The sequence below is a fragment of the Trachemys scripta genome, chromosome 13 (genome assembly GCF_013100865.1).
Source record: "Trachemys scripta elegans isolate TJP31775 chromosome 13, CAS_Tse_1.0, whole genome shotgun sequence".
Classification (NCBI taxonomy): domain Eukaryota; kingdom Metazoa; phylum Chordata; order Testudines; family Emydidae; genus Trachemys; species Trachemys scripta.
In genome coordinates, this window is record NC_048310.1 from 21621483 (window position 1) to 21644810 (window position 23328).

Below are 23328 nucleotides of genomic sequence, written 5' to 3' on the forward strand. Positions count from 1 at the left end.
ATTATGGCAGGACTGAGTGAAAGAGTCCTTCAGTCTTTAGAAAAAACATGCTTTCTGCCTGGATACACATTTGTAGAAAAATTAAAATATCATATTTTTCATAAAAGTAGGTTTAAACGTTTAGAAAAATGAAAAATCTAATTGGAATTATGAATGAAAAGAATTCAACCTGCCCACTCAGCGGTCTTAAATTTAATGAAAAAACTGAAGGCTTCTGCTAACACTCTCCAACCTCAAGACAGAATAAATGAACAACTTCTATGGGCTACAGTTATCTGCAGAACTCACTCAGCATAGTAAACAATGAGTGGCCACAATAGTAAAATAATCACTTCCAAAGTTTTCTTTCCCCAAAGTTTATGAATTAGAAAGACCTTGACACTTTAAAAAAAACAAACAACCTTAATTTACCAGAATCTCAGGTCATTCTCACTATGTAATAAAATACTTAGATGCTGGCAAAACATTAATAGAAACAATTTGTACATAGAAATGGATCAAACCAATGAGGTTTTTACAAATAAACTAATTGGGTTGTTGGTTTACCTTGGATTCATATCTCAAAGCTTCTTGGCTACACATTTGTTTAATAATTACCTTCTATAACCTCTGTACTTAAGATTCTTCCTCTTCTGATATTCAGCCTTCAGACATGGACATTCCCTGCTGATTAAATCTTAAATCTAACTGGAGCGGTGAAGAAACACATTACACAAAGAGCTCTGGGGCCAGATTTATGACAAACAAATATAAAGAAATAAGGTAAGTAAACATTGCTAACAATGTTTTAGACTAATATTCTCAATAAAGTTCTCTCTCAGGTAGGGAGTAAGGCACAGAATTGCAATAAAATCTGATGGCCCAAGTCCTGCAATCCTTATGCAGGCAACATTTTCACTGAAGCCTGACTATTTCATTCGGTCAATTACACTTATTTGGAGCTTTTTTTAACTAGACCATCAGGTTAGCAGACAAAGCGTTTCTTAACAGACATTGCTGCTATAGGTAATCACATGCAGAGGCATTATTTTGATTTCTAATACCTTCTCATGAAAAACTTTTTTGGATCATTGAGCTGAAGTAGTTACTACTGGCACAGTCTTTTGAACATTTAAATAGGGTGACCAGACAGCAAGTGTAAAAAAATCAGGACGGGGGGGAAGGGAGGGGGAGCTGTAATAGGTGCCTATATAAGACAAAGCCCCAAATATCAGGACTGTCCCTATAAAATCGGGACATCTGGTCACCCTATATTTAAAGTACTACAGAACTGCTAAGTAGTATTATTCACCATATACAAAACATTGACCAAGAAATGTGGGTAGTTAAAACATCATGAACTAAATGTATTAAATTACAACTGCAAAATTATCTTCAACATTTTGGTTTCCAGAAATTTAGATTTAGAATCAGATGAGATTTTTATTTGACTAGGTTTGGGAGTACCAGAATCTGATCTCTCCTAAATTGCCACTTGCTGCATCAGTTAAAAATGCGTTACTTAAACATTCTGGGAAACAACCTAGTCCACATTTGTATACCTAGTCTGAGTATACAATTAGCATGATTCTTGAACAAATGAATATTTATGCATCTAACTGTTAATGGTGGTAATTGAAGGTGAAAAGGAGATGTACCAATATACACAAGTTTGTGCATCAACCCTTTTGAAAAATGAGTTTTTACTACTATGCTGAAAAATAGATTTTTTGTAAAATGTTCAGATTCATATTTGTATATTAATCTGATTGTATATAATAGTAAAATAAAGCTAAATATTTGTTAGTTCTGTTTAATATCTATAGATATCTCAACATCAAATAAGCCAAATGGGTGAAGAAAACGTGAGAAAAAGAAAGGGAGAGACTAACAGGGAAAGAGATGAACAATCCATCCAAAGTAAAGAGTCCAAAACTATGAATCTTCAGAAAGAGGCAAGAATGTTTTCTAAAATATTTACCTTAATCAGAGGGTTGTATAGCAATGCTAAATGTAACAGAGAAGCACAAGTATTTCAGTGAGGTTGTGGTTGATTTCTGTGTTAGTAATAAGTAGAACTAGTTGAGAATTTTCTAACACAACATTTTCTGACAGAAAATGCTGATTCATCAAAACCAAAATTTTTCACGGAAATGTATCCATTTTTGATAAAACTTTTGCTGGGAAACTGTCTCAAGCTCATATAGGGGAGAGACACCCCAGGATAGCCAATAGCCTAGTGATTAGGGCACTCATCTGGGATGTGGGAGACCCAGATTCAAATACCCTCTCTTCCTGATCTGGAGTGGAGACTTGAACCTGTCTCTCGGATATCCCAGGTGAAAGCTCTAGTCATTTGACTATATAGTAGTTCTTTCTCTGACACAATGAATATTTATTGATATGAAGTGGAACAACACCAACACAAGAGATTGAAAAAGACACACCCCGGAACAGCCTGGTGTTTAGGGCACATATCTGTAGGAGACTCAGGTTCATGTCCCTGCTCCAAATCAAGTAGAGAAGGGACTCGAAACTGGGTCTCCCACATCCCAGACTACTGTCTATTTAGGTGACTCTTTCTCCCTTCTTCTCTCTAAAAAATGTTTAAGGTCTTGGGTCTGATGTGGAACAGAAAAACTTCTGAAGTCTCAAAAATTGTTGTCTCAGCTCTAGTCATAAATCAAAGTTCCCATTGATTATAAGAAAAAAATGTTGTTTATCTAACTCAAAGTCTGAAAACCACTTAAAAATTTGGTGAGTGGCACACAACAGATCCAGTAACATATAAGGTAAACTTTTCAAAAGTGGCTAAGCCACTTAGGAGCCTAAGGGTACATCTACACTACAGCGGGGAGTCGATTTAAGATACGCAAATTCAGCTACGTGAATAGTGTAGCTGAATTCGACGTATTACAGCCGACTTACCCCGTTGTGAGGACGGCGGCAAAATCGACTTCTGCCGCTTTTTGTCGGCGGCGCTTACTACCACCTCCGCTGGTGGAGTTAGAGCGCCGATTCGGGGATCGATTGTCGCGTCCCGACGGGACGCGATAAATCGATCCCCGAGAGGTCGATTTCTACCCGCCGATTCAGGCGGGTAGTATAGACCAGGCCTAAGTCCCCTGGACTTTCAGTAGGCTTAGGCCTTTCTAACTCCATTAGTTGCTTTTGAAAATGTTACCCATACTGTCATGTATCACAGTTCCTCATCCTCATTTGTGAGAATCTTAAATAGCCAAAGCCATAGAGAATATCCCAGAACATTATGGAAGACAACGGAGAATTCAACATTTTTGTCACTCGCACCTCTCTAACTTGTAAAGCTCTCATTAATTTCACTGCTCACATGTTTTCAGTGCAGTCTTATTTCAATTAATATGTATTTATACACTGTGTTCTCTAACCATTGAGAGGAAACTACAATATCCCCTCCAATTTCTCAAAAAAGCTTCTCTGACTCGTCTCAAATATCTCATGGATCTCAACAGGCGAGAGAGATGTTTGTAATCCAGGTTTGGTGGTGGGAGGGAGCATGAGGCATCAAAATATCAATGAGAAACCAAAAGTCCATTGGTGGCTAACAGGGCAAGTGGAAGAAGCCCATCCCATGGGGAAGATTTGATTTTTGGGGGGTGCCTTAACTTCTGGTGGCTCAGGGTCACATTTAATCTTAATCTACACTTGTATCTCAGGCCACTTTAGAGTAAGAAAGAGCACCTCCAACATGATGAAGAAAACTGTTCTAATCATCACTATTTTGTGTGTACATAACTTCCACTATAAACACGAAAGGGAGGAGAGAGACCCCACATGGAACAAGAAAAGGGTGTAATTCTTTATTTAGCAGCCATTTTGAGTTCTTATCAGCTGAGAGTCACTGAAGAGTATTTTGGAAACTCCTTACAGGGATCAGATTTTCAGCACAGAATACCAAAACACTTACAGGACCACACAGTGGAACTGAATCTTTCATTTTCTGAATCCTTACTGGCCAGGTGCTGAGTAAGTTCAACTTCCATTGTCTACTTCATAGGAGTTGAGGGCACTCAGTACTTTGCAAGATCAGACCCTTAAACGTGTAACAAGCCTGGTACCGTGCAACTTGCATCCTTCAAGCAAGATTAGCATTTAGCAAAGGTATGGCTATTTGCTTCAAACACCAGGAAGCTGCACACTAATACAGAAACCACAGTATTCAACTCACACATTTTTCTAGTGTCAATGGTTACAAATTGATGATGTATATTAGAATACTCCAAACAGTGCTTAAATCATTTAATAGTTGGTGTGCAATAAGTTTCACATGACAAACAGACATGGAGGTGCTCTTTTAGAGATAGGAATATATATATCTGTTTGTTCTGCTCCACACTGAAGATATAACTGCAGTTAGTAAGGATAAAGGTGAATGCATGGCACACTGTAAGCTGTAACTTATGCAGTTAATAGGTTCAGTTTTAATGCTGCAAACACATAAGCAAAATGCACTGTAATCATTATCCTTAAGTTAATTATAGACTGTCAGTTGTTAGAACCAGAGATAATCCTGAAATACTGCAATGTGAGAAAAATTCAGTATTGGCCAGTATGTCTGTTTAATATTTGGAACACATCACAGGATCTCACAAACGGCTTTTTATTGCAAACAGTAACAATATAATTAAAACTGTAATAGCATTTTGTTCTCACTTATTTCCATTCACTTTGTCTTCTATTAACAGGATTGCAAAGAGTTTTTTTGGCCCTGAACATCATGAAACAGGCATGCTGGAACAGTATGTTAGGACTGCATGTTCCTTAACTATCCACCAAAACTGTTGACTCTGGCCAAAATCCAAATGAGTAAAAATCTTCCACTTCAATAGCATGATCAAGATACAGAAACTAAATGGAATCCTACCCAATTATGACCGAACATATTCTTGGTCTGAAAGTAGCAACTATGGATATCAGGAATAAGATTGCTGTGCATTGTGTTCAATGGACAGATCAGACTGTAGAGAAATGTAGTGGCACTCAGCTTAAGATGTGCTCACAGTCCCATGTTTCTACCATAATTATCTGCTGTGAAATAGTTAGAATGATGACAAATTATCAAATTTCCATGGGAGGGGGAAACCTATATTAGCCAGGCTCTGCCTCTGCTTGTCTCCTTGTCAATAAAGCAACCAGTAGTCATGGGGCAAGGAAAAGATCATATAATAGTTAATATTTCAAATATTTACTTCTACGTTGACCTGCCCTTATAGTGCCCTCTCTGCTATCAAATGAGAGCAAAGTTAGTAAATTCCACTGTCCAAAACTAATATCTATGTCTTGTCTGATCAGGATCTGATCAGGCTTCTTAGAATTTTAACCATGTAGGTTTCTGATTCCACAAACTAGTAACTAATTAATTACACTCATCAACTGAGCACAACTCTCTAATTTTTTATTTTCCCTCAGCATGGCCCTGTTTTTCTACAGTGAATGCTGACAACTATCAATGTGATGTGTGCTTTCTACTAGGAAACAGAGTACAACATATGTAATGTTTAAAACAAAAAGCATCTCAAAATACAGAAGCAATTTCAGGACTATTCTAAAAACACAAGCCTGATGAATAAATTCAAAACTATTTTGCATAGCAGTGATCTATGGCCTATGAATATTTGCCAACAATCATTGAGGTCTACTGTTGTCTTTTGCCATTTCAGTTTATTGTATCTTTAGATACACCAGGTCATATTAATTGTGTTTTTGAGAAACGTGGCCATTATGCTGTATTATGGCATGTGAACACGTCTTAAAAATAGCAGATATGCAGTTAAGTTGTGTGCATGTCTATCAATAGATCAATAAACAGAAGCTGCATGTGTGATGCCAGAAAAATTACTAATGGTGACAGTTCTCTCTCTCATCTAACAGCATAATAGCACAAGAAGTTAATATTGTTACCTTACTGGAATATCTCATTATTTCAAGGTGGGCCTGATCAGTGGGATCTGCGTTATTGTTGGTACCGTTATTGGCTCAGGCATCTTTATTTCTCCAAAGTCGGTACTTGCCAATGTTGGAGCTGTGGGGCCTTGTTTAGTCATCTGGGCAGCCTGCGGAATTCTTTCTACATTAGGTAAGCAAAAGAAAGGAAAAGTCTTTATATTTCCAGATTTACTCTTGTATTCCATTATGAAAATTAGATGGTTCTGCTCACATCAAACCAAAATGCTAGCCAGCCACTGTGCTCAGTGGTTGGGCAAAAACTTGCCACAAATTAAGCAGTTTAAAGAACATTAAGTATTAGAAGAAAACTGTACAAGTCAAATTTTCACTTGACCTTTAGATATAGCCTCCTATTTTGCATATCCCACCAAATGGGAGCACAAACAAGACATATTCTGCTCCCATTGAAGTCAATGACAAAATAACCCAGTAATTTCAATGGGAGCAGAAGTAGGCCCACAGTGCATACCTACCTCCACAATTTCATTGTACAAAGCCTTGTTTGCAGGTGCAAAATTAGAGGCTAGTTTTTGAATTTTGGCCTTAAACAGGTAATATTTACATAAAATGTTAAACATTAAAACTGGACATAAATTTATAGTTTCTTATTGTTGGGCTCTGAGCAAAAGTGATGCAACTTTCAGCAAGTTGCCATCCATGAGCAATAAGCTCAGAAATGCCAATTGTATTTGAAAGCAACTCCTCATTGTGCTTTGTGACTTGTGCTGCTTTTTTCCCCGAGTTTTCAAACTACTGAGCCAGTACTGAATGCAGTTTTCCTTTAGTCTGCTGTTTCCGAATAGAATTCTGAGTTTCTAAACAGAAAACTAAAATAGAAATATTTGCCAAAAATATCTTAAACTACCTGAAAGTCCAATATAATAAAGGGTTTAAAAAACAAGGAATTAATCCAAAAGAATACGTTAGGAGTAAGTCATGTTATAGATTAAAATTCTGAGTATGTAACAATTTAAAATGAGTTTGTTATAATGTAAAGCAAATTAGCCATGAGATTGTAATGCAATAAATAAGCAAAAAATACAATGCAATTTTAAACTAATTATACAGACATCATGGAGTGAGGAAGTAAAACTCTCTCCTCTATATAGTCTGGAGGCACTTGTGTCTGGAATATTGCATTCAGTTCTAAGCAACTAAACATAGTTAAGTTAGCAAGAATTGTTTACAAACTGAGTCTGCAAAAATAGTCTCAAATTAGGCACTCATAATTATAAGATCTAATCAGTAACTTGTTAGTTTCCAATAATTTTCTAACTTATGGAACTGCCTTTGGCAAATTATAATTTTTTAAAAATTCAGTCACTATTTACTTATGATGTTATACAAATATAATGAAATATAGCATGTGTTTATAGCCATTTCCTTAATTTTATATTAATTATAACATTTAATGAGCTAATTAAAACCAAACATAGCTTAAAGAAGTGTATGAACTAAAAGCACTTGACTATTAACTCCATTTCTTTTTGTTCAGGTGCACTATGTTTTGCTGAGCTAGGCACAATGATTGCAAAATCAGGGGGAGAATATCCTTACCTTATGGAAGCATTTGGTCCTATTCCAGCATATTTGTTTTCCTGGACTAGTTTATTGGTCATCAAACCCAGTTCATTTGCTATCATTTGTCTCAGCTTCGCAGAATATGCTTCAGCTCCTTTTTATCCAGGCTGTGATCCACCCGTAGTAGTCATTAAGTGTCTTGCAGCAGCTGCCATTGGTAAGATCTTTTTTTTTTTAAATGGGACTGAGTTATGAAACTGTGTAGCGTTCATGAATTATTTTTTCCAGGAAAGTAGGAGGAGCCTCATCTCTTAAATATTAAAACCTAGTATGCATAAATCACTAGAATACCATACAGAAAACTGTATTAGTGGGAACAATTTTGCATTGGAAGAGGGCTAGACTTGATGACTGATACCTAATATATCTAATGTCTCTCATAACGCTGATAGAAAGGGTGAGTTTAACTTAAAGGAAGCTTCACTTCTAGGGTTAGAAGATCTGAACAATCAGGTTTCTTCCTTATACAGTTATCTATACACCCTATTACGAGAATGAGCTAAGAAGCATGTGTATCTCTAGGAAAGAATGAAAAGAAAAAAATGGTCCAAGCTTATATTTTCTAGATCAGTGGTTCCCAAACTTGTTCTGCCGCTTGTGCAGGGAAAACCCCTGGCGGGCCAGACCGGTTTACTTGCTGCGTCCGCAGGTTCGGCCAATAGCGTCTCCCAGTGGCCGCGGTTCGCTGCTCCAGGCCAATGGGAGCTGCTGGAAGCAGCACAGGCCAAGGAACGCACTGGCTGCCACTTCCAGCAGCTCCCATTGGCCTGGAGCAGCGAACCACGGCCACTGGGAGCCGCAATCGGCCGAACCTGCGGATGCGGCAGGTAAACCGGCCCAGCCCGCCAGGGGCTTTCTCTGCACAAGCGGCGGAACACTGGTTTGGGAACCACTGTTCTAGATCCCAACTTTTAAAAATAGATCCCAAAGTTATCCCAACTTTTAAAAATATTTTTCAAGAGAGATTGTCAAGAAATCCTCAGTTTCAGAAAATTGTTCTCATTCTTTAGAACAATCCATCAAATGCAGGAAATTGTAATAATTACATGGAATTTACAAATCAATATAAGAAATAAGATATACATATTTGGATGTCTGAACCGAAGATAAAAAATTATATTGTGAATGTGTCTTTAAACTCAATTATTATAGTGCTATGATTTATGGCATTTAAACTGAAAAATATAATCTTTATTTCCCCTAGTGATTATTACCACAGTGAATTCACTGAGTGTGAAGTTGGGGAGCTATGTTCAGAATTTTTTCACTGCTGCTAAAATGATCATTGTCATAATCATTATTGTAAGTGGAATTGTTCTCCTTGCACAAGGTAATTTAATTTTTGTTGGTTTTAGATTTACAAAGATAGTAACTTAGAGAGTACTTTTGTTTCTGCCATGACTTGCTACTGGATCATTCACTGAAAAACAAAGCAAACAAGCAATGATCAGATTATTCTAATTTAATATGTTTTTGATACCAGATCCCGTTGACTGCCCTGTTGTCTTTTAGGAAAAAATTACTATTTAAGTGTTCACTTTAACTGTCAAAGTGCTATACAAAATAAAATTTGATCATGAAATGTTGCTTTCATTCAGTGGTGATTGTTTCATTTTGCCTCAGCATAGTTCAGTATCAATTGTTTCATTTGCAGGAAAAACAGAAAATTTTAAAAACTCTTTCAATGATGCTAAAATTTCTGCTGGTTCTATCAGTTTGGCATTTTATAATGGACTCTGGGCCTATGATGGATGGTAAGATTTTTTTATTACTGTTATTAATTACTATTTAAGAGTCTAACAGATTTTATCTCTTCTTGTAAAACTCACCTAAACGTCTTATTTGGGAAAGTTGAAGTTTGACTTCTTGTTATGGAGAATAATTGTAGAGAGCATTGGAAAAAGAGCACTACCACCTTAAAATAAAACCAAACAAAGCACCATGCCCTAGGGGGAAGATACCCGACTGGACCACAAGAGGATACGTGGTGTAAGGTGCTCAGATACTGTGGGGATGAAGCTGGTGTAGGACCATAAAGTTACATTCTTTCCATTCAGAAATTTGAGCCATTGCCCTAATATCACTTGGAAGTTAGTTTGTTTTTAACCTCCTCACTCTAGCATCACATACAAAACATTTTTCTGAAGTTGTGTGAATTTTAGTATTCAAGAAATATGTCAGACTGATTAGCACTTGAGACTGAATCTTCTTTTAATTCAATGAACAGATATATCCTGAGTAGCACATAGTGCAAGCTTCTATACACGGCTTCAATCCTGCTCTGGTGGGACCATCTGTACAGATTTTCATGTCCTCAGCGCCTCTGTAACAATTGCCAATATGGGCAATCTATTAGTGCCAAATATATATGTGGCTATGGATATATTTATAGACTGTGTATATATACGTTCTTGATATGAACTAGGGAAAAATACATTGGATTTTTCAGCCCATGTGGTTCATCTTTTATTACTATTTACTTCATGTTCCATTTCTCTTGTATTAAACAAAAAAAAGGGAGCCCCTCCAGTGTCCAAAACAATATTTCCATATTCCCACATCTGTTTACCCACTGAACTCCAAAGCCCTAGCTAAAAGTGACTGCTTTATGTTTAAAATATATTAAATTTGAATGCTTATAGATTTATTTCATAAAATTATTTCTTTACAATCCAACAGAAAACTACAGAATAGTATTTCCCAATACTTAATTATTTTAACCACCCAAGAAGTCTACACTTTCTGAATATATTTAATTAAACAATATTAAGTTTAATATTAAAACAATATGGATACATTTTCATCTCCTTTGATTTCTAGGAAGGGGTTTACACATTTCAGACCTTGATCCTGCAAGGAAAACCATAGGAGAGCAGGGGTCTGTGCGCATGATTCACCTTGCAGGATTGGGGCATCAGTTTGGGCTACCTCCACTTCAGGGACCTTACAAAAATGCAGGCTTTGTTTTTCTTGACTCAGCTATGACACATCAATACTGTTGTCACTCAGCCTTGAAAAGTCTTTATTTAGCTCCCTATTCAACAAGGTAATTAAGCACATACTTAATTTTAAGCACCAGAGTAAGGGACTACTCATGTGTCTAACTTTAAGCACATGCTTAAATACTTTGCTGCATATTGACCTTAATCTTTCAAGGTTCAGTTTTCAAACTCAAATGCCTAAAGTCAGGTTATTTATCAGTTATTTAGCTAACTGCCTAAAGCTTATTTAGATGCCTAAATATTGAATTGAATGTTTAATTTTAGCCACTCAGGTTTGAAAATTGGTCTCTAATATCTGTAGATAACTGTCAACTCCTTTCACATTTCTATCAATCACAGAAGCATAAAAAAACCACACGTGTGTCAATCCTCTACAATTATGAGCATAAAACAGTCTAGTTTAAAAATAACAGTCTAATGAAAATGAGTATTTTAAATTTGTCATTCTGGTGGTTGCAAAAACTTTATACAAGTTTTCATGAAAGCCTTGTGGATAAGAGATTATATAACTTGCATTATTTAATTGCTAAATGATAGTATTTGCACTAAAGGCACTAAGTAGGGTGGCCATAAATTCCTTTTTAAGCCCTGTCCTGGCTGTTCCAACTTTTTTTTTTTTGGTGTGCAAAAGTGGGCATTTGTCCCATTTGCTCTTGTTGTCTCGATCGGTTAGTAAGAGCAAACAGGAGAAATGCTCACTTTTGTCAAAAAAGTGGGGTGCGGTGCAGAGGAACATGCAGAGGGGGAAGTGGAGATGCTAGCCCCACGCGGGGGTCGGGCAAACAGCTGGCGGTATCCCATTTTCCCTTTGGGAAATATGGTCACCCTAGCACTAAAGTTTGTAGCTGGTGTACAAATGTTTTTATTAGAAAAGATTCACGTTTTCCAGAACTTGTGGAGGTCACAAGCAGCCTTGTGGCATGTGAGCTTTGTTGAAAACCTGCCATTAATCCAAGCAATTTGTCTATCTGACGTATTGGCAGTACTGTAGCTAGATTCTTACACTTTGGCAATTACACATTACCTGAGCAATACACTTTAACACCACACTGTGCTACAGCCCCTTCTACTCAAAGTACTTACAAAAAAATCCAAACCCCTAAACCTTGCAATGTCATTGACATTATTCATCTCATATTACAGATGAGAAAAGTGAGGCACAGAGAGATTAAGGGACTTGTCCAGTGACATATAATGAAACAGAGGCAGATCTGGGTATAGAACCCAGATCTAATTCCATGTCATATGCTTTGGTTAAGTTAAGGAGCTTACCTGGTCTACATTTTTTTTCTTGTTAGAGGTTGAATAGCAGCAACAGTGATGTCAGAAATAAAGACCTGACAAGTAATTTGGCATTTCAGGATCTGATTACGAATAACCTTCTGCTAATGGATTTTTTGCAGGAATCAACTCAACTACATTACAGAAGAACTTAAAAATCCTTACAGGTAAGACAACCAAAAGATAACCTAGAAAACAAGAAAGGCACAATTTCTAATGCCACAATCAGATTAGAAGGCTTAATAGCAGCTGCATATTTTACTCTCCCTCTGGTTAAGAACTGGGCACTAAGAAGTTTTGGTGCTTGTTCACAAAGGAATAATTTCATTAGCATTTATTCTGTTTTTTACACTGATTACTGTATACTTGTGAATCATCTCTAATTAATTATTATTAATTATTCATTTCCATGACTTTACAATGCAACGAGTACAGAGAATGCATGCTAATTAATTCTTTTCCATCCCCTTGCTGACTGCTACTTTGGATTTAATAGAGTCTTTAATTTTTGATTAGCATCCACCCGGATGTCAGGGAGGTTTCAATCTTATTATTATAGAAATAAATAGTGGGGAAAACCCCTCTAGAGTATAGAAAATTGCCTGAATACAGACTATATCATTCCCTTCAATGTGCATACACAATTCCCATTAGGAGTGAGAAGTTGTGTGCTAAAGTCAAGAGAAACTACCAAAAGTTCATTCAGAAGTAATTGCAGGCCTAGAGACACATACATCAAGCTTCCTATTTTCCTAGTCTCTTCTAGAAAATCTTAAGAGCGCACAATAATTACATTAATGACAATTTAAAAAAATAGATTTCTTCCCAACCTGTAAAATGGGTTTCTCAAAGTGTAAGTCTAGTAACCCTGACTTCTCTTCACAGGTGATTGACAGGCAGGCAGCCAGTACAGAAAAAGAAGAGGCTCCCACCACAAGAAGTCACTGCTGCTAGTACACACAGAAGAACCAGGAGAGTGACTCCCCTAGAATTAATTCACTAACAGAACTGGTTATCATCCAACACCATCTATGTGGAACAATAATAACTAGGTGGGCATATGGACTACTGGAGCTACTCTCCCAGAGACCAATTTTACAGATAGGGAACAAATCCCTTTTCTGCAGCAAGTAGCCCCAGTAATCCATATGAGTGGACTCAAATGTCAGTACCAATCAGCTGAACTAGGATGGAAAAAACCTCTGTGCCAAGACTCTTTAAAAATATACCAGATTAAACGGGATTGTTGAATTTAGAATGTGTCAGCCAAAATTTGCATTAGATAAGGCAACAACATCCATATGCTTACTAAACTTTAAGTGCACTTCCAGATGATCATGTAAATCTTGTTTACAGAGGCTTCCTCCTCCCCAATTTTCCTGCCTAAGAGGGAGCCTGTCCCTTGGTCTTGATGAGCTTTTACTTTGTTGAATCCACCGAGAAATCGATGATTTTCAAGATGCTTTGCATTTTTGCACTATAAAACAGTCTCAGTGGTAATCAGTTGATTGAATATTATCCTCCCTATGTAAATGCTTGAACCTGGGCGAGTACGTGCAGGATCCTTTCCTTTTGAGACATGCCTGGGAAGTCAAGATTTTTGAGGGGGTAGGGAACTCCTTTGGAAAGGAAGAACTTTCAGGCTTCAAAGAGTGGCCACTTTCCACAGGGATTCTTGTTCTTGTGGTCTTAGAGAGGGACTGACCTCTGCAGTTAGGTCAAGTGAGAGAGGCAGCAGCTGTGGACTTTGGCTTCCAAGCGAGCTCTAGATTAATGAAGGCACAGGCACCATCAGAGGGGAGCCAGCAGCAGGATGTCTGAATGTGGGGAAAAACTCATGTGCTTGTGATGCCAGGACAGGCCAACATGGAGGGCTTTACTTTTATTTCTGTGAGCTGAGTCAGAAATAAGAGACCACCTGTTTATGAAAAAAGTAGCAGAGGTCTGTATTATTAGACTCAGCAGTCAGCTGGGTCTTGAGGTGGAAGAGATACATGCCCGGGCATTTCAGGCCATAGGTCCTTCTGTATCTGCTTACTGGCCACTGCAAAAAGAACAGCTGATAAGGTCTAATTTTTACCCATGGTTTTGCATGCATCTTCCTAAGAAAAAAAGTCCCTGCTAGCAGCTGCACATCATGCTCCTCATGCAAGAGGCGAAACAGAAACTAGGCTCAATGCACAGTAGCACTACTCTGCCCTTGTGGAAGGGGACTCTCCTTTTCTTCTGACTCATCAGCTGCCTGCCAATCACCTGTGGAAAGAGGAGGAGCCATCAGTATGAATTACTTGAGGTACTGGCTGCAAAAAGGAATACCTGTGAATGTAGAATTTGTAAAAACAAATTTTATCAAGTTGTAAGAGGAACAAAAATGTTTGTTGTTAAATGGAAACAAAAACAGGGCGGGCTGGGGATTTACCCATTCCCCGGCAGCTGCGAAAATCCAGTAAATATAACATATTGTTCTAGTCAGAGCACACAGAGCATTGATCTGCTATGCCAGATACACGTGGGTCAGGTACAGTCAGATCCAGTTTGTATGAAGTTGTGACTCACCTTTGCATCAATCCCATGAGTGAATAGCTACTATGTTATTACATGAGAACTAGAAAGTACATGCACCAGGAATACCCAACTGTAATTTCACTTTACTCAGCTTAGTGAAAAATGAGAACAAACAGCATAAATGTTGAAAAAGGAATTTAAATTTTAAAAATTCTTTCAATTTTAATCACCCATGATAGCATAAGTAACACAGGTACTGAATTCCTAAAAACATGATTGTCCTGAACAGCGATCCTTCAGTCTTAACACAATGATTCATATACAATATTTACTAGTTAAGATATCTGTGATTCTTTAAGAATCCTAAATTTGAACTAAAACAGGAAAGAGCCTACAGTCCATTATAATAAAACTGCCTAGTGGTTTAGAAATGCTGATACTATGTTTTTACATTCTGTAGAAATCTACCACTTTCTATAATCATTGGAATCCCATTGGTTTCAGTTTGCTATGTTCTGATTAATATTTCATATTTCACAATAATGACTTCAACAGAACTTCTGCAATCCCAGGCGGTCGCTGTGGTAAGCCACTTTTCATTTTGTGATTAGAAGTACCAAGTGAGACACTATTTTTGTTGCAGGGCTGAGTCCAAATCATAAAAAAATCCTAACTTTCTTGGCTTTCAGGAAAGAATTTTTCAGTACCATTGTACATTTAACTCTATCAATATTTTAATTATGTCACAGAGGTAAAAGTATCTTTTTGAAATTAGTTTGTAGAAAGTGAAAATTTAGTATGCATGAGACATCTTATCTTCTACAGGAAATCTTCAGTGTATTTGCAGTTTAGTGATGCTTTCATTCCACAATGCTTAGTGAGGGGGACATGACAATTATTTTCACTGGTAAACATCGGAATCCCTGGTTGTATCCATCTCTACATTAGTTCGGGGATGGGGGGGAAAATAAACAATTCATGACACGCTGCATTCTGCATGCACAGCACAGTGAAGAGGAGCATCCATGCAGAAATACTTCATGTACCAATGAACGTTGTACAGGCAAATAGACTCTTGCTTTTAGAGAGCTGGATTCTGGTATATTTCAATATCCTGCCTACTCACAAAAATGGCTGCAGAGCAGAGATTGATGCAATGTGCATGCATACTTTACTTAAAACGCAGCTAGGTAATCTGATTTTAGGATTACTAGTCTTGAGTGTCCCTATCAACATATTATTAAATTATATCAATGGTATTACATCAGCTACTATTAAATTGATCAAACTGCATCAACACTGAGCATATAAGCATGCAGAAATATCTCATTTGATCTCAAAAGCTAAGCAAGGTCAGGGCAGGATGGCAGGTTACCCAGAAAACATAGGGTACTTAGGAAGGAGTGATAGCGGGCATTGGTAATAAGACACATAAGAGAGGCCCTGAGACTCACCTATATTTAAGTTCCCATGCCACTTTTAGCAAAAGTAAGGATGTTAGTGCTGGTATCTTGATCAGATTCCAATTTGACATGTTCAGTATCTAAATTCCCTCTACTTTCAGTTGGATGTGATGCTCTTAGATTCTTGTCTTAAATTGCTGTATAGTGGCATTGGGTCATAGCAACACAACTATTGTGTTGTAGTCTCAAGGTTCTTTCATTAGAATGGTAGGTGAAGTAATTATTGTATATAGTTTGCAAAATAATTTGGGATAAAAGCAAGCTATGTAAAATTATATTAATATAGATTTTTTGAAAGGTAAAATATATTTTTAAAGATCATTTACTGTATATCTGATTGGTTCCTACCAGTGGACACACTACAAAGTGGAAAAATGATAGATGTTATATTAATATGTCTATTTTAATCCTCTGGTCCCAGACATTTGGTGATCGGGTCCTTTATCCAGCTTCTTGGATAGTTCCTCTCTTTGTGGCATTTTCTACAATTGGAGCAGCCAATGGGACCTGTTTTACTGCTGGAAGGTAAATTTTAACTCTAAATAGCAGAATACATGATTGAATTTACAGAAAGAAGTTATATAATGTCTTCTAAGTCTAGGGTTCAATTTAAACAAGTGATTGAACAAAATACCTGCAAACTTAGTCATGTAGCCCATCCTCAGCAAGGACCAGTAGCTATGAAAGGTTGAGAAAGCTAGAAAATAAGAGATTAAACATTTTCCTAAAATGCCTGTAAACAAGTACAGGCTTCTTTCAGCTAAAAAAAACAATTCTTTAAAAATAAACAGTCACCTGAAAATGAAAAATTAAAGAGGTTATAACTTTAACTAGTTTTGTGCGTGTACAAGTATTTGAGAGGTTTGCAAAACCTCATACTTCAAGGTTTCTAAATCCCTAAAATCATACAATGTGAAATTACATTTGTGCTGAAAGTGTTGTGATGAATTTTTTTTAAGGGAGAGGAAAACAATGGTTTTCTCTGAATTAATTAACCAGTTTCACTTTTGTGCTCAATGGAGTTAGGCACTTGTTTTGAAAGCAGTTATAATTCCTCCTCCACAACCAGTGTGATTGTTCCCTACACTCAAGCAAATATTAAATTAGGCTTGATGCACTTGAGAAGCATATATAGATATAGCCTATATTATATATATATATACACACACACACACACACACACACACACACACACACACACACACAGAGAGAGAGAGAGAGAGAGAGAGAGAGAGAATAGTTAAATGGCACTCTGTGAAGAATATTGAGTATTTGGAGATATCTGAAAAATAGAACCACTTGAATCTGTGTAGATGCCCCACTAACCAGCTTAATGTGTTTTTGTTTTGTCAGACTTGTTTATGTAGCAGGTCGTGAAGGGCACATGCTAAAGGTGCTGTCTTACATTAGTGTTAAACGTTTCACCCCAGCACCTGCTATCATATTTTATGTAAGTATGAATGCTAAGCAAAGAAATAAAACTTTCAGCTAAAAAAATCTAAAATACTCAGATGTGAAGTTACATTGGCTCTTCAAATGACACAATGGTGATCTCAACATGCTATCCCTACACATACTTTCATGCACATGTAGTTACATATACAGGGAAATAGCTGAAATATTCTTTTATACATCAGAAAGACTATGTAATAAAAACAGATCAACTTGAATCTAACTCCATACCAGATGCAGATTCTCCGTGTTTTAAAGTTCATAGAATTGGAATGTTAAAATGCAACTCTTTCAGTTTTAGGAAAGAAGTAGGGTACTGACAATGAAAATCAGCTATGTAGAGTAAAATTATCTTGATGGTCAAACTGGCTCACTGCAGGGTTTCTGTGAATACAAGAAATCTAGGAATTTTTTCTCCTGCAAACATTCATGGCCTGTAAAATAGGTGTCATAAATTTGACAGATTCGTTATGTATATATGCATCAATACAAACACTTCATCATGCTTAGCAAGTAGGTTTATACAAGCAGGAAAGAAGATTTGTATTGTGTTCCATATCTTGCAAGCACTTATGCACATACTGAACTTCAAGCATGACTTTAATGGGATTACTCATACTCAAAATTAAGCACATATGTTTGCAGGATCAGGCCATTCTCAGGAAAGGGTACCAAGTATGCTGAATTTTTGCTGAATCTTCACCAGAAAGCAGAGCAAAAACACATACACTCATTGCGTATGGGATCAGTTTGAATGTAAAACTGTGCCCTCCATAAAAGTGAATGTGCATTCTTCCTTGCTACACCGACTGTCTTATCAAGTCCACATTAATTTTCATATTTTATTTTTAGGGTGCCATTGCTATTATTTATATCATCCCTGGAGACATTAATACACTCATAAACTACTTTAGTTTTGCCGTCTGGATATTTTATGGTTTGACTGTATTTGCACTCATAGTTATGAGATTTACAAGAAAAGAGCTCAAAAGACCAATCAAGGTAAGTTCAGTACTAGAACACATTTCTAAACATAATAAAAATGAACCAATCATGGACCTCAGGATGGTAAGAAAAGTGGCTCTCCACTACTGGTATTCCTCCACCCCCATTAACAAGAAGGCATGGACTTGTCCAGGGAGTTTGGAATATTGAAAAACATACTGGAGAAGTTGATCCCTTTCCTTTGAAGATCATTTTGTCCCAGGAAACTACTACTTAGTATAGTTCCTTTTTCTGTTCCCCTGAGAATGAACAGAGAGACAGGCAGAGGGTCAGAGAAGTACTGGTCTTAGCATCTTGTCCATACTGACACACCTCTGCTGCCTGCCATAGTGAAAGGGTGAGGGAAAAAGGAAAGAAATCTAGCTGCAGATAATGAAGAAGGGGAGGGAAGCTGCAACCAGAGTGACCATGATAGGTCAGAATGAGTTGGTGGCAGGACCCTTCTGGAGAGTTCATCCTACTGACGTTCAGGTTTATGATTTACAATGAATTCATTACAGTTCTAGCATTGGGACCAATAGCATAGCCAGAGTGGTCTTGGTCTGTGACATAGCCAAACTGACCCTCTGCTGCTGCTGAGCCTCTCAACCATTTCACTAATTTCCTGAACTCTCTTCTGAATATTTTTTAAAAAATATCAGAAACGAGGTAAAGATAACTTCTCACATTCAACAAGCTATGTACTAAATGTATGCAATATGAAGAAAAAATGGCCACAGAATTCGCTCAATACTTTTATGCTTTGTCTATTACAGATACCTATCGTCATTCCCATCTTAGTGACAATAGTCTCCATTTTACTAGTTTTGGCACCAATCATCAGTGAACCTGAATGGGCATATCTCTACTGTGTTTTATTTATGCTTGGAGGACTTATATTTTATGTCCTTTTCATTCATTTTAAATTCAACTGGGCTCAAAAAATATCAAGTAAGTATATATATTACAGGTGATTTGCAAACAACGATTTCCATTAAATAAGGCATACAACAGGATACTCTAAGATGTAGCAACCACTCCTTTCTCCCCTGAGTAAAAATTCTCGTTATAGTCAACCATCACATCTAACTTACATTGAGAAAAAGGCATGATCTTTTGATATAAGCATAGCAAAAATTGCTAGGAGCTATTGAATTCTAATTCAAGCTCTTTAGCACATTACATCTTTGCTTCAGTTTTTTCCTGTGTACAAATTGAGATAACATAAAATCTGATGAGATTTAGTTCATAAAATGCTTTGAAGAAAAGTGATACATACCAGTGTGTCAGTGCAAAGGCTATATAAAATAGCTTACCGTAAGTTTCCACTGGCAATATCCTTTTAACTCGTTTTTATTTAAGGTGAAATTTTGAACCGTTCAATTCTCCTGGGTAATTTAGAAGTCGAAATAAATTGGAAATTCCCTAGCCAGTAACTGAAGTGACTTTAAATACACCTAGCTATTTTCTGTTCTGGCACTTACCTTGCACTCAGATCTCTTTCAAGATTTAGTATCTTCACAATCAGTCTAACAAAGACAAAATTAACAGCATGAAAGGGAAACTAAAATGACAGCCTTAGGGCTTGTGTACAGAGGATTAGTGTGCAGCAAGCTGAGACGTAAATATACAGTGCACTAGTTTGCCATGCACTGATTGGACATGTGGACCCTGCTACCATGCATTCAAACTTCCAGTGTGCGCAAGTGAGAGGAAAATGATTATGTTTTAGCAGTGCCCTTACAGGTCTGTTTATGAAGTGACTTACAGTCTTCTTTAAAAGTACAATTCCTAACTATTTTCTGGGGGAGATGGAAGATGCAATGAGACACTACTGAAAGGGAAAGTTGGACTGGTTCTAAAAGGATATAAATCCCACATTATTGGTATTCCTTACAAAAAAAAATCCATCTGCCCACAAAACTAAAGCTACTTTATATTACATTATGAAAGGCAGTGTAGTCTACTATAATGAGCATAAAACTGGGAGCCTGGAATTTCTGAATTCACATCCCAAATCAGGGGTGCTGGAACAATTTGTACATGGGGGTGCTAAGAGCCATTGAACCAAACTGTAAACCCTGTATATGATGGAAACCACTTCAAGCCAGGGGGTGCTGCAGTTTCAGAACCTATGTCCCAAATCTGCTACCAATTTACTCTTTGGTCATAGGCAAGTTTTGTCTTCCCCGTCTGTAGAGTGGGGAAAATAGTGTAATGTTACATGCATAAGCATTTGAGTTATTGAAATGGTGTAAACTTGAATTAAACTATATAGTTAACATTGCCAAAGGCCTTTTAAAACTTGTGTTAAACATCTCTAACCACAATAACTTATTTTCAGGGCCCATCACCATGTACCTTCAGATGCTTCTAGAAGTTGTTCCACCAGAGAAAGTTCCTGAATAAAAAGATTTGATTTCCAGTAGTCTATTTTTAAGTACTATAATGTTTGTGAGGCAGCTTGAATAGTTTAAATGTTTATGCTTGCTAAATTCAGACTTTTTCATCCTGATGTGCCGTTTTATTTTTGCAACAATTATAATTTATAAGTATGTTTTCAATATTATCTTAAGAACATGAGAAACAGACATTTTCTGTGCATGGAATTCTATCTAGATCTGGATGGCTTCATTGTTTTGACTGCTACTCTGCTAATATGATTAGCAGATTGCACATACACAATAGGAACTATTTTCAGCTATAGGAGTGGTGAATAAAGAGAAATTCATTCACCAGTAAATGAGTTTGTCAGTTCCTCTTCTGCCATCCTGATGAAAGGATTTATAGCATGATCTATCAGGAAAAACAGAGGCAAAGCATAGTGAAAGCCTACGTGCATATTAGGCTGACTCCAACCTCAACCTGTCAGGTCAGTCAAAAACTGGAAATCCCCAGAAGAAAAGACAAGGAAAACAGAAAGTGAGGGTTGTAGGCATGCACTGGAAAACTCTTAACTAGTGAGTAAATTTCCTTTGTTGATTGTTTCCCTTTCCTTCCATCCTGCTGGAAGTATGGAACAGTAAGCAGACAATGCAAGAAATGCAGTAAGAGAATAGGAGGGAACACATATCTAAACGCCTTACTCCAATCCCAGGAAAAGGCATCCCATCTCATGGCCACAGGATCAGAAGAGTGGGAAGCAGCAGCTGGGGAGGTTAGGTACCTGTAGGCGAACAAATCCATTGAGAGAGTGTTCCACCAACGACTAAGTGAGATGTATACATCTAGCTGCAAACTCCATTTCCCTTGAGATAAGGATTGGCAAAGAAAACAGTCTGAGAGAAGGCAAGTTAATTTCTGCCCAAGAGCAGAGTGCTAAAGCTTCCCTTAGGAGCAGAGGACTGAGGGTGCTCCTCTGACAGTTGATGTAGGCTCAGCTGTCACAGTGGATTTTTACACGCTAATCTAGAGTCTGAGGGCCAAGCCAATGTCTCTGTTTCAAAAGACTAAGTAACTGGTATTCTTCAGGGGGAATCAGCAGTCCTGACAGAAGAGGCTCCCCCCTCCACACAAACATACACCTGAAAACGATGGCATCCAAAGTAATTGCAGCAGGAGACTGCAGAACTGGAGGCCCAGAAGCAGATTGTGGTCCGCCACTACCCCACTCCCTGACCAAAGAAAGAACAGGGGTTCGTACAAGAAGAAAGGATTATGTACTGTAAATGTGGTTCTTTGAGATGTGATTCAGGTGAATGCAAGCTCAGCACACCAGAGCTGGAGAATTTTGCCTAACAGTACCATAAAGGGGTGGTACTTGCGCCTCGTGGCCATAGCTCCATCTCTAGCTGTATGAGGCAGTGCCGCCCTGATCCCCCTCAGTTCTTTCGCACCAAATGCCCAGAGACTAGACTCCGATACAGAGGGGGCAGATGGTAGGTCATGGAATACACATCTGCATCACATCTTGGAGAACCACAGTTACAGTATGACAGGTTTCAGAGTAACAGCCGTGTTAGTCTGTATCTCCTGTTCTTTTTACAGTTACAGTATGTAACCTTTTCTTTTTCGATTAGATGCGGCCATGTATTTCACTTCCATGACTTGTAAACAGACTTAATCCCACTTCCTGCAGATCCTATTTAAACAGGGACTGCAGGACCACCTTCCCAAAGTTTGCATCAGCTCTGGATCCCACAATAATGGCATAATGGTTCAAAAAAGTATGCATCCATGACCATGTGGAAACCCTACAAATATCCAATATTGAAACATCACTTAAGAACACTATTGACATAGCTTACACTCTCACAGAATGAACTCGCACCAATACAGGTGGTGTGGCTGAAACTTTCGTATGCAGACTTGATGCAGGAAAAGACCGTTACCTTTCCGTAACTGGTGTTCTTCGAGATGTGTTGCTCACGTCCATTCCACAATAGGTGTGCATGCTCGCCATGTGCACTGGTGCCGGAAGTTTTTCCTTTAGCAGTACCTGTAGGGGAGCGCCCCTAGCGACCCCTGGAGTGGCACCGCTATGGCGCGGTATAAGGGGCGCTGGGTGCTCCCCCTACCTTCAGTTCCTTCTTGCCAAACAACTCCGACAGTGGGGAAGGAAGGCAGGATGTGGAATGGACATGAGCAACACATCTGTCTTTTCTTCTTCGAGTGATTGCTCATGTGCATTCCACAATAGGTGATTCCAAGCTATATCTGTTGGAGGTGGGTAGGAGGTCACAGACACTCGGGACAGAGCACTGCCCTGCTGAACCCGGCGTCCTCCCTGGTTTGGGAGATGATCGCATAATGCGAGGTGAACGTGTGGACCGATGACCATGTGCAGCTCTACAGACGTCCTGAACAGGAACATGGGCCAGAAAGGCAGCCGATGAGGCTTGCGCCCTAGTCAAGTGTGCTCTCACAATCGGTGGCGGGGGAATGGATACACAAAGTGATCCAGTTGGAGAGCCGCTGAGAGGAGATCAGCCAACCTTTCATGCGTTCAGCCGTGGCGATGAACAATTGTGAAGACTTCCTAAACAGCTTTGTACATTCCAGGTAAAAAGTCAGAGCCCGTCTCACATCCAACATGTGGAGGCGGCGCTCCTCACTGGACACATGGGGTTTGGGAGAGAGCACTGTCAGGAAAATGC

At 38.1% G+C, this 23328-nt stretch overlaps 1 protein-coding gene across 2 annotated transcripts; it reads left to right on the forward strand.

The window, feature by feature from the left end:
• Positions 1–566: 566 nt before the first annotated feature.
• SLC7A9 (solute carrier family 7 member 9) lies at positions 567–20842 on the forward strand. 2 transcript variants are annotated; one of them, XM_034788854.1, is made up of 13 exons: positions 567–762; positions 1787–1934; positions 5947–6094; positions 7460–7702; positions 8750–8875; positions 9200–9299; positions 11951–11995; positions 14794–14917; positions 16218–16321; positions 17150–17246; positions 18101–18250; positions 19009–19183; positions 20577–20842. In XM_034788854.1, the coding sequence occupies exons 2-13, from the start codon at positions 1830–1832 to the stop codon at positions 20639–20641; spliced, it is 1482 nt and encodes a 493-aa protein (XP_034644745.1). In that variant the 5' UTR covers positions 567–762; positions 1787–1829; the 3' UTR covers positions 20642–20842. The 2 variants fall into 2 exon arrangements, with proteins under 2 accessions (XP_034644745.1, XP_034644744.1); XM_034788853.1 differs by having other exon boundaries at positions 588–762; positions 1806–1934.
• The last annotated feature ends 2486 nt before the right edge of the window (positions 20843–23328 follow it).

Excerpts from the sequence above, each read along its gene's own strand:
- SLC7A9 (XM_034788854.1), top strand. The coding sequence starts at position 1,830 with ATGGGTGAAGAAAACGTGAGAAAAAGAAAGGGAGAGACTAACAGGGAA. Across the intron at positions 6,095-7,459 it reads CGGAATTCTTTCTACATTAG|GTGCACTATGTTTTGCTGAG; the intron begins GTAAGCAAAAGA and ends CTTTTTGTTCAG. Across the intron at positions 8,876-9,199 it reads AATTGTTCTCCTTGCACAAG|GAAAAACAGAAAATTTTAAA; the intron begins GTAATTTAATTT and ends TTTCATTTGCAG.